The sequence below is a fragment of the Rhinoraja longicauda genome, chromosome 20, assembly GCF_053455715.1.
Source record: "Rhinoraja longicauda isolate Sanriku21f chromosome 20, sRhiLon1.1, whole genome shotgun sequence".
In the NCBI taxonomy this organism is placed as follows: domain Eukaryota; kingdom Metazoa; phylum Chordata; class Chondrichthyes; order Rajiformes; family Arhynchobatidae; genus Rhinoraja; species Rhinoraja longicauda.
Window position 1 is genome coordinate 31,525,482 of NC_135972.1, and position 12,133 is coordinate 31,537,614.

At 40.9% G+C, this 12,133-nt stretch overlaps 1 protein-coding gene across 4 annotated transcripts in view; it reads right to left on the reverse strand.

Annotated features, from left to right (window-relative positions):
* The window catches only part of lrriq1 (leucine-rich repeats and IQ motif containing 1), a 153,660-nt gene that overhangs the window by 30,160 nt on the left and 111,367 nt on the right, over nt 1-12,133 (reverse strand). For all 4 annotated transcript variants that reach the window (XM_078417361.1, XM_078417360.1, XM_078417359.1 and 1 more), the window contains one exon: nt 6,146-6,244. In XM_078417361.1, the coding sequence (XP_078273487.1) occupies nt 6,146-6,244 (99 nt within the window). The remainder of the gene's footprint in view (nt 1-6,145; nt 6,245-12,133) is intronic.

A 12,133-nucleotide genomic window follows, 5' to 3' on the forward strand; every position in this document is an offset into this window, starting at 1 on the left:
AAGAGGCAATCCTGTGAACTGGGGTTGCACTCTGTCAGAAAAGTGGCTCTGACCCATAGAGAGCTCCTTGAGATCACCAATGCCTCAGGCCTTACTGCTTTCTCCAAGTCTTATGTTTCAAGTATCAGTTTGGATTTCTTCTGGAGATGATTAACGCAAACACAACACAGATTTTTTCCAAGTTATCCAACTCCATGTGTTTATATTATTCTAGTTCTTTTCTAGATTTTGCTGGTTATATCTACCTGCTTGAAGTCCCTATCATTTTACACCCTAAGAGAGCCATTAAATCCATAGTTTCACAAACTTATATATTTCACTCCTTAATTACACACAACTGTCCTGCACAGATGTGAGACGAATTGTAAAACAGCTTCCATAAACATTTTTTTCTCATTTCAACACTTTTAACTCTTTATTGTAAATGCTTTAGTATTGGCTTTGACAGGTGATGGCCTCCAGTCATCTTTCTTATAGTTAAGCATGTTGCATAATCCCAAGCTGCCATTTAAATAAAAAACTGGCAAAGGTATAGTTGTTGGAGTTGAAATGGAAGAATAACAAATCTAATTAAAAAGCTAAAATTGAACGTTGCATTCATTGTATTGTCTTCCCTGTTCAACGAACCCTAAATACTAAACCCCATAGTTTCTCTCTTTTCTGAGCCCCAATATTGAATGTCATCGCATTTCCTATTCCAGCCTGAAGGGTGAAGTGCCTGAGACCATGGACTTGTATATAATAGGACTCAGTGAAGCAGTTGGCAGGAAACACAATCTCGGAAGGTCGATTTCTAGAGATTTTATCTGGTACTGATATGTGCAGTGATTTTTTTTTCCATAAATTAACTGAGTACTGTTCTTATTGCTATTGTCGAACATGGGAATTTGTACAAAATGGAACTAACAAGATTGCTGCAAAACTTGTCATTTACCCAGGTCTTGTGAATAAATGCTTACTTTTTTTTAATGGAACCACTGGAACATACGTCTTTAAATGGAAGCAAGCCCATGACAGGCTGCCAAATGCAAAGCCCTTGAACACATTGACAGGTTTGGAATGCTGAATTTGTCAGTTCACTCTATCACTGTACTTCTTGCAGACTGCCCAGCACTTGCACTAGGGAATTACCTCTTGGAATCAGCACCAGATTAAAGTTGGCACAGGATCTGAGACCACATTGAATTTTATGTGGAATATTTTGGTTAGCTTATTTTTTTCGTGGAGTGTTTTTGGACTTTTTAGATTATTTCCTTACATTTTAAAATATTTCTGATTTTGTATAGTGGGCAAAGATGAGGTGAAGCTTTCTTAGGAGTTTTGAGGTGGAGCTTCACATCCCATCACTAAAGGTCTGGTATGGTCCATAATACTTTAGGCAAGTAAGATAGGTCATCACATGGACATGGTAAGTGCAGATGTAGGGTGACAGTGAGCATAGGCTCCAGGCTAAGGGTCGGGGCCATGGAACATAGAACACAGGAACAGGCCCTTCGGCCCACAATGTCTGTGCAGACCATGATGCTAAATTACACTAATCTCCTCTGACTGCTTGTGATCGGCATCCCTCCATTTCCTGCATATGCATGTGCCTATCAATAAGCCTTCTATCAGGACTTCCCTCAACCTCCCATGTTCCAGAGAACACAATATAAATGTGTCCACCCTCTGCTTAAAGCTAATGCCCGCTAATCCATAAAATCTGGTCTATTATTAAAGCACAATGGATGTAAAAATATTAAGAGGACAACGAGGCAGAAATTTAGTACTGCTTTGCAATGATATTTTATACAAAAAAAATTCACATGTGAAGTACAATCTGGTTGTTATTTCATTTGGCGCACACCTTGGAAGATTAGATGCGGAGCCCCTGTGAACATAATGACTGGAAGCACAGAGGTGGCTGAACGAGCTCAAGGAGGTCAAGTGGCATGGTACGCCTGTTTTGATGTCACTTGGCTACATTGTGCTGCACATTCGAGTCTGCAAGCAATGTGAGCATTGCCCAGGGAGTTTAAATTTAACCAGAGAGATAAGCACTCTCTTCTGCTATTTAAGGGCACCACCATCTCCATGTTTTTTTCTGGGGAACAGTTTTTTCATCCATATGTGGATTCAATGTGATCATGGCTGATCATTCTCAATCAGTACCCCGTTCCTGCCTTCTCCCCATACCCCCTGACTCCGCTATCCTTAAGAGCTCTATCTAGCTCTCTCTTGAATGCATTCAGAGAATTGGCCTCCACTGCTTCTGAGGCAGAGAATTCCACACATTCACAACTCTCTGACTGAAAAAGTTTTTCCTCATCTCAGTTCTAAATGGCCCACCCCTTATTCTTAAACTGTGGCCCCTTGTTCTGGACTCCCCCAACATTGGGAACATGTTTCCTGCCTCTAACGTGTCCAACCCCTTAATAATCTTATACGTTTCGATAAGATCTCCTCTCATCCTAAATTCCAGTGTATACAAGCCTAGTCGCTCCAGTCTTTCAACATATGACAGTCCAGCCATTCCGGGAATTAACCTAGTAAACCTACGCTGCACGCCCTCAATAGCAAGAATACCCTTCTTCTCCGTTCCCTTGGTGCTGCTATCTTCTGCCTGACCTACCTTTCCATAATCACTGGCATTTCCTGTGACGTTTGCCCGGTCAATTGACTGCCCATGTCCTATCTGCTCATCTCCTCAAACAAACTGAATCACCCAATACATCCATCAGTCACCATTTTCCAACTGGCCATGTGTGATCCTATTCTCCTCTCCACCACCTAACCAGGCCATTCCCATGGTCACTTCCTCTGCAATCTCCAGTGTTAACAATGGTCAGACATTGTGGGAAAACAGGCGATATGTGTGAGCCTCCTTTTGTAAGGCTTATTTTATTGTACGTGAAAACTTCAGCATCCATATTTTTCAGAGCAGGTTTTCTTTGAATACTCTTTCTTCGTGAACAGTGAGCACATAACTTGAGCACATGTGTGGTAGACCATGGCTGCATAAAATGCTTGCACCATCCTGATACTAAATCCATGAGCTACCTCACGTTTACATGCCTTTCTCGGCCTAAATCATTTGTCCTTCAAAAAGATATGTCTTGTTTAATGCACAAAAGTACTCTCTTGCTAGTAAACTATGGGAAAATCATTCAAATTTGTTGGCAATCACATACTAAATGACTCATTACTTTTTAGAAAACATGGAATATGGGTAGATGAATAGCTCCTTTGTGTAATTTTTAAGGGGAATGGCACTGGTAAATCACTAGAGATTGGGATGGCAGCAATGAAGGTCAGGTGTAGGTTCGGTGGGATAATGGACTGAGATTGGATGGCAGGAGGGAGAGGAGGGAGCTGGAGTAGTTTGGATGGAGCGCCCTACTTCTTGACCACAGATTTGCTAAAAATCACATACCTCAGGGAGTAACTTCTCATGCCAGATCAACTACCAGATAACCCACGGATTAGGAGAAGGGTCTCAACCCGAAACGTCACCTATTCCTTTTCTCCTGAGATGCTGTCTGACCCGCTGAGTTATTCGAGCTTTTTGTGTCTCTTTCGCTTTTACGTTAACTTATTAAATTTAAATGGTGTTACCAAACATATTGTTAGGCCACAGATTTGGAAAGTAGGTTCTTGTCTGCCTTTTATGAGTCTTTATTGCTCAGTTTTTGCTGTTTAAAATGTAAAGAACTGTGGTGTTTGGTATTTAACTAATTATAATCTACCACACAATTGTGGAAGAGGAGGAATGGTTTAAACAAGCCCATTATTTCTCGTTATAAAAAATTACACATATTATTTCAATAACTGAAATAATACAATGTGCAAAGAGATGACATGTACATTCATTTAACTAGGAAGGTAAAAGAGTGCTAACTCTTCTTGGGTCGAATTAAAGACCATTATGGCTCAATTATTGTTGATTGTGCTTTCACTTTTATCAGATTTTCTCATGACAGAAGAGAAGACCATTTGTGCCATCATTCTTATGTTGGCTCTCAGCATTTCCATCAATCCCATTTTCTCTGCCCTGTAATCTATTCTGTCACATAAGCCCTTTAACACACTTCTACTACTGATGTACACGAGGTGCATTTCAAGTAGCTAACTCACCTAATGACCAACATATACAATAGCACTCAAGGGAAACCCACGTGGTCATAGGGTGAACTACCAAGGTCAGAATCAAATCCAGGTGGCTGGAGCCACGAAACAGCTGCACTCACTGCACAACTTTGCAGGGAGGTTTGCTAGTGTTGCTGAGGAGGATTTAAGAGGAGTGGGAACCCCTGAACAGAAGGTCAGTAAATGGAAGGTCAGAAAATGGACATTATGACAAGTAAGTCTCATGGAAGGACAGGCAGGGAGAGGTTCATGAATATGGGGATGAAAAGTGCAAGATGTATTTTGGGTAAAGCTGATGAGCCTAGAGCCTGGATAAGTGCTTGGAATTATGTTGTGGCCATTATGGAAACTTGGATGTTAAGATACAATAGTGGTGTTGAAGAAGCTTTTAGATAGGCACATGGGATTGCAGGGAATAGAGGTATATTGATCATGTACAGGCATATGAGATCAGTTTGGCTTGACATCGTGGGCCGAAGGGCCCAAGTACTTTTCTGTGTTCTATGCTGACCAGTCCACTGTCCATTGTGTTACTTTCTGCTAACAGACGTTACACAATCAGAGTGAACTTACTGTGAGATTATAAACTATAATTAGCACAAAAATCACTTCTAAACTGTGGAAGTAATTAAAGTGTAAAGGACCAAATATATTTTTGTCATTTCTAGGGTTACATATTAGTACTTTGATATTTATATTGAATATGTGGAGGATGAAGGGATATTGCCCACGTGCAGGCACTGATTTGTTTAAATTGGCATTATGGTTGGCACAAATATTGTGGGTCGGAGGGTCTGTTCCTGTGATTCTATGTTCAATGTTCATGTTCCATGAATGCATCCTTTCTCCTGATAAAGTGGCTTAAAATCAATGGTTATCTTAAAATCAATGATCCAAGATAATTTGCTGTTGCATTTGTTACATACATTCCCGTAATAAATACAAGAATGAATCATATTGAACGTTCAACTCATGTACAGTATTCACATTATTTTCACTAATGTCAGCAATTTTACGAAATATTATGCAAAAGATAAAGAGGTAGAAATGCATTTTCTTTGATATTGACATTGCATCTATGGTCTGTCACATACCAAAGGACTTCAATGGACCCGAATATTGGACAAGAAACATGACAATTGATTAATGTTATTTTGCACTTATACTCCAGTTTTACTTCTCTCCTGAGATGCTGCCTGACCTGCTGAGTTACTCCAGCATTTTGTGATTAAATACCTCCAGTTTTCATTGGTGGATTGGCTGTGGAGAGAGTTAGCAGCTTAACAAAATTCCTGGGCGTTAACTTCTCGGATGCCCTGTCCTGGTTCCAGCATATGGATGTTTTCATGAATAAGGTGTGCTAGTGCTTCTACATTCTTCAAAGTTTGAAGAGATTTGGTATATCACTGAATAATCTAACAAACCTCTACAGATGGACTATAAAAAGTGTCCTGACTGGTTGCAGCATGGCCTAGTACAGAAATTCCAATGGAAAGGAACTGATGAGGCTGTAGGGAGTGGTGGACTCAAGGAGACTGCATCAATCATAAAGCATGCCCATCATCTGGGCCATGCCCTTATCTTGCTGCTATCATTGTACAGGAGGTACTGAGGTTGCACAGCGCCAGGTGCAGGAACCATTACATTCTTACAACTATCAGGTTCTTGAATTAACCCACAAAATCCTAAGCCTACCTCCGCAAAGCAACACCACGGACCTCCGTTTACATTACCATGGAGGTTTTTCTCATATTGTCTTGCACTAATGTCTAGTTTTATTTTTACTGTATTTTACTAGCAGAATATTATGTTTAATTTAATGTATAATTTTCATTTGTGTGTTTGTCTGAATCTATATTTCTCTGATGTTACTGCTAGCAAGATTTTCATTTTTCCATACTTACACATGTAACAATAAATGTGACTTGACATTATTTAGCAATATGAATCAATGCAAATTACTGCTTAATGCAAAACCTGTCTCCCAAATCGCTGGGTTTAACACTGCTGTTCTGCTTACCATTAAAATACTTCACTCCATTGTGCATCATCTTTGATGATTTTGTGGGAAGGTATTTATTGTTCTTATTCTTGAACAAAGCCAATCGAGCTACCGGGTCTAGAATAAGGAGAGCAGGAAAAAAAGTTCAGTCTGATTCACAAAAGGAGAAAAAAAATCAAGATTAATTGCAGTATTACTAGTTGATTCTAATATGAACAATTCATTTGACCTAATGTCCCATCTCCTCCCCCTCCCCCTACTTTCCCAATATAAGTAGAAGGTCATATCAATTTGATAAATATCATTCAAACAATTAAAGCGTACAGGCTCTGAATCCTCACCAACAGTGGTTTGCTGCAACTCATTATCATGACATTCACCTTACCTTGGCATATTTCACACCATCGCTTGGCCATTGCTGTCATCTCACTGCCGAAGCCATGCACGGCCACCAGTTATTCTCATCACTCCTTCCTCACTTCACATGTATCTTGTTGGGTGGAAATTCACCAGTTCATCTTCGTCATTCCGCTTTGGTTCTACACTATGTTTATGTTCTATAAACAGACCACTGTTGTGCTATAGTCCTGCAGAATAAATCATTGAATAATGCCAGGGAATGGACTAATTTGCCAGGAATGTGTACCTGATAATATGCCCTTCATCCAAGAATGCAAGTCTGCAAGTCGGTAGCTCGAACACAGCCATGTGTTCCAAGTAAGGAAAAGCAGCAGGTATAACTATTCAGTTCTCTCTCTCAGTCAGAAGAAGGGTCTCGACTCAAAACATCACCTATTCCTTTTCTCTGGAGATGCTGCCTGTCCTGCTGAGTTAATCCATCATTTTTTGTCTATCTTCCGTGTAAACCAGCATCTGCAGTTCCTTCCAACACACCATGCAGTATATCTGCTTGTTACTGGTTAGCTTTCTGGCACCTCAGAAATTATTAAGCAAACTTACGAATTTCCTGTTGCATTTCCAAGATTTCATCTACTAATGCCCATTTTGTTGATACCACCCTAACTCTTAACCTTTTCCCGTTCCGTGGAGGGCATTCCTCCCTGACAACACATTATCAGGCACTGCCAGAATGGGATGCAAAAAAAGCAGATGTTGAAACACCCAGCGTGAATAATCCAACCAATGGAAATTTGAAAAAAAAGTAATTGAGACAAAGATCAGGACTTTAGTAGTTCAGCTATGAAAAAAAATACTTGCCCTGTACAAAGCAAACAGGGCATTAACGATGTAGCTGTATACAACAGACTCTCAAAAATCAGGATAATGTTTGCTAAAAAAAATGGAAAGAGCCAATGGCAAGGAAGGTGAAATGCACAATGATGATTTTTAAAGCATGACCAAAGCATAACTTATCTCACTCCCACTCTTCTGTTCCTTTAAACAGCAGATGGTGTTGCAGGAGCCCTCTAACATCAGCAATAGCCTGCCTGGAGAAGCTCTTGAAGATGCAAGTGACTCCTTGCCTGAAAACCTTGTTGCTAATTTGATTGGACAGCTTTCCATTGGGATGGCTGCTATTGCTCTTATTGTTCATTTGATTGTTCCTTTATCCAAGCAAAATTAGCAGCGCCATAAAGTTCTTGACATATGCACAAGGATCAGGATACAGGTATGTGATTATACCAAAGCCAAGGTTTTTGAACATTGCATTGGAGTTTGATAGAAGAATTTCAAAGGAGATACAGACAGGAGAGATTTATTGTATTCTCATCGGGCTAGACTACCTTCCAGACCGATATTCTAAAGGTGGTAAGATTTGGTCTCTGTCAAGAATCAAGGCCCAAGGCAACAGCTGTAGAATAAAAGGTGGTCAATTAACGCATCTTCAGATGCTAATCAAATGCATGTTCTAAGCCTCAACACCTCTCCAATCAGTATACCTCCTTTACACTATCAATAAGGACTCATCATCGACATCCTGATTCTGCACCTTAACCGTATACATGTAAAGTTGCATCTTGCCTCATGCACATGCAACAGTCTGCAATCCCCACTGGCTAACTGTGACTGCAAAATCAGACAAACAAATTTGCAGATAATACCTCTGATGATTCCAGTGAGTAATCCATATTTACAGACTCTGCACCTATCGAGTGGAAGCCATTCTGTCACGCTAAATGTGACAGATCGGTGTCTTGCTATGCCAACATGTCACTCCCTCTGCAAAATGCTGAGGGATAATCAGCATTATTGATGATCCTGAGCAAGTGTCAGCATTCACAGTAGTAGCATGTTACAAAATGCACACAGCATAACCTGTCACCATTTATAGACCAGACATATATCAAAACAAATAACCAAGCAGGAAATGAAGGGAGAAGGGTATCCAAGATTGCCCCTTTCTGCCTAAACTATGTTGTTGTTATTGTTCGTCCTTCGGGTTCGAAGATGACCATGACTTCACTTTCCGTTGGAGGATTGGTGACTGTGGGGCCGGAAGTGACTGGTGAGGCCAATCCTGGCCCGGAAGGCATACCCACACGTAGTACACAAGTGGATGGCTGCTGCAGTGGAAGTGGAGGTAGCCCGGGCCTTGCGTGCGGTGCGTTTCCTCTGGGTCTCTGCAGTGCGTCTGTTCTGCTGCACGGGCTCCTGTGGTGAACTTGCTACGCCAGGTTGGATGGTCCAGAGCAAGAGACTCTCAAGTCTCTAAACTATGAATGAACAACTCACTCACAAGTTACCAGACCCCAAATTCTCCATTAACTAACAATTCATAATTTCCCCTTCTTTTTGCCACTGATAATAAACTATGTCCAGTTGGCTACAGTGTCAAATAAAAGTCAGCACAAAATAAATATTACAAACTAATGTAAAAATCGAGTCATGCCATACTAAATACACATGTCAACCAGTCCCCCTCGACACCCAGGATGGATTTGGTCTCTCTCTTCCTCCCCACTGACAACCCACTTACTGGAGCAGCTTGTTTTGCTCTGCAGTAGGTCCACCCAATCTCACAGTTAGATTGCAGTTCAGTGGAATGCTTCCAACATACGTATGACTGAAAATTATTTGTATGAAAACCTGTAAGCCAGCAAAAAGTCCTTCAATTTGCAGTGGACCTTTGTATTTTGTGACAAATGTACAAAGCATCAAACACAAAGAACAGCAGCAACAGGCAGTAAAAATCAAAGACCTGCCAATTAGTGCGTTTTGTGTGTGTGTGGGGGGGGGGGGGGGGGGGGGGGGAAGGGGGGGTGTGTATGGTCTGAGGAAGAACCTTCTGAGAAAAGTCCTTTCTGCTGCTGAATGGTTGTTTGAATCACTCAAGGACAAGAGGGGAGTTCCTTTCTATATGTGCAAAATACCTCATTGCCATTTTGAGGGCTGCAAAATAACAATATCAATCTAGTTTTGCACATTGATTGTCACCATTAGTTACCTGCTCTATGAAAACATGGCAACTGTTCATTGTGCCCAAGAAACACCTCAAATATCTCCTGCGAAATTCAAGCTACAAGCTTGCTCATACATGAGAATTATCATTTTGGACAATGTGTAGCACCTCAGAACAGAGGACAAAGATTTCAATACCTCACCAAAATGGACCAAAGTATCATTTTAGGTTTAGTGCTCATATTCCTAATGTAGAACCTCACCTAAAAAAACTTCCTGCTCAAAGCCCATGGTGGTATCACTGAGCCATGAGTGACTCCATATACGAGAGGCAACGTAACATTTTGATACAAGTAAAAGAGATTCTAAAATGCTTCAGAAACATAGGTCGAAGGCCTTTACTGTGGCTGTTTGTCAGCAAATGGTGGATGTTTGCATCGATACAACGTTGAAGACAACCCTCTTCAGTCATTTTTGGTGCCAGGATCCACAGATATGCCTTGTTGGATATAAAAATTGTAGATGATTGCACAGACAGATCGACATGATGCATATTGAATGTAATCAATCAACCATGGCTTGTGATTCATGGACTTATTGCACTTTTGGGGTGCAATTCTGAAATAGTGAACAGTCACTTAAATTATGATGCCATAAATGTAAAACACAAAATAATGAAAACAGTTCAGTAGGTCAAGAAGCGTCTGTGGAGAGAGAGATAAAATTGATGGTTAAGAATATTAATGTATTATTGCAAAAGCTGGAATTCTGTTTTGAAGCTTTGGTTTTGTATTTTTTCTAACATTCACCACCCTTCTTATTCAGAAAGCAAAAAGGCGCCAATGCAATGACATGACCATGAATGCTCCCATTGGCAGGCAGCCAAAAGGCATACTGAGTGACATGGAATGAATTCTTTGCCAGCTATTGTTTCCCTTCCTTTTCTGAATACTCCATGAAATATGACAGTAATTCTGAGGCACATAAATTATGCTTGAGATATAATGCGGAAATTCTACTGGGTAATCCTAGAATATTTCCACTGTTTTGCTGTCTTGCCTCACACAAGTTACTTTTTCCAAAGCCATATTTTTGTATCATTTCTTCCTGAAATGCTGAGGTTGAAAGGGTCAGCAGCTTAAGTTCCTCGGTGTGCACATCACCGAGGACCTTTCCTGGACACTGCACACGGACACAATAACAAAGAAGGCCCACCAGTGGCTCTTTTTCCTGAGAAGACTGAGGAAGTTTGGCATGAATGCCAGCATCCTCACAAACTTCTACAGATGCACCATCGCGAGCCTGCTGACGGGCTGGTACGGCAGCTGTTCTGCCCACAGCCACAAATCACTACAGAGAGTGGTGAAGACGGCACAGCACATCACTGCCAACTGTCTCCCGGCCATTCAGGACATTTTCTACCGGCGGTGCCTGCGGAAGGCACGCAGCATCATCAAGGACCACAGCCAACCAGCACACAGGCTGTTCTCCTTGTTACCGTCATGCAGACGATACAGGAATATGGCTACGCGTACCACCAGACTTAAGAACAGTTTCTACCATCAGGCCATCAGGCTTCTGAAATCATAAACACATTTCAAATCATATATGTTGATTATTTTTTAATATTGTCTTTTAAACTATTTTTAATATTGTCTTTTTACCTTACTAATGTCATTTTTTAATCTTATTTATCCTTGGAATATTACTGCTGAGGTGACCCGTTGTCTTGTCAAATACATTTCATTATACCATTGACCCTGTGCCAACCTACATATGACAAATAAAATTTATTATTATTAAATTTATTATTATATTATAGACAATAGACAATAGGTGCAGGAGGAGGCCATTCGGCCCTTCGAGCCAGCACCGCCATTCAATGTGATCATGGCTGATCATTCTCAATCAGTACCCCGTTCCTGCCTTCTCCCCATACCCCCTGGCTCTGCTATCCTTAAGAGCTCTATCTAGCTCTCTCTTGAATGCATTCAGAGAATTGGCCTCCACTGCCTTCTGAGGCAGAGAATTCCACAGATTCACAACTCTCTGACTGAAAAAGTTTTTCCTCATCTCAGTTCTAAATGGCCTACCCCTTATTCTTAAACTGTGGTCCCTTGTTCTGGACTCCCCCAACATTGGGAACATGTTTCCTGCCTCTAACGTGTCCAACCCCTTAATAATCTTATTATTATTAAGCTACTGGCTTTTGTTTTAGTATCATGCACAAGAATTGAGAATTGAGAAATGCTTGCACAAGCTGCATTTACTGTCCATCTCTAACCCGTCTTGCAAAAATTCTGGTGAGCTATTCTTTAACTGCTGCTGTCCTGGAAAAGGTACTTCACGATGTTGCTGGATTGGGAGATCAAGGATTCAGAACTAGCGATGATGAAGATATTGAAATCTATTCATAAATCAGAAAGGCATAAGACATGAAGGAGAACTTGCAGGTGTGGTATCCTCTGTGCTTGCTGCTCTTGTTCATGGCGGTAGAGATCATGAAGATAGTCATGAGTTTGAGAGGTTCTGTCAGTCACCTAGGTGAGTATCTGCGTGCATTTTGTGTAGATAGTGCACCCAGCAACCACAGTGTTTCAATGGTGGAGAGACTCACTGGATAGGCTTATTGATAAGGTACTAATC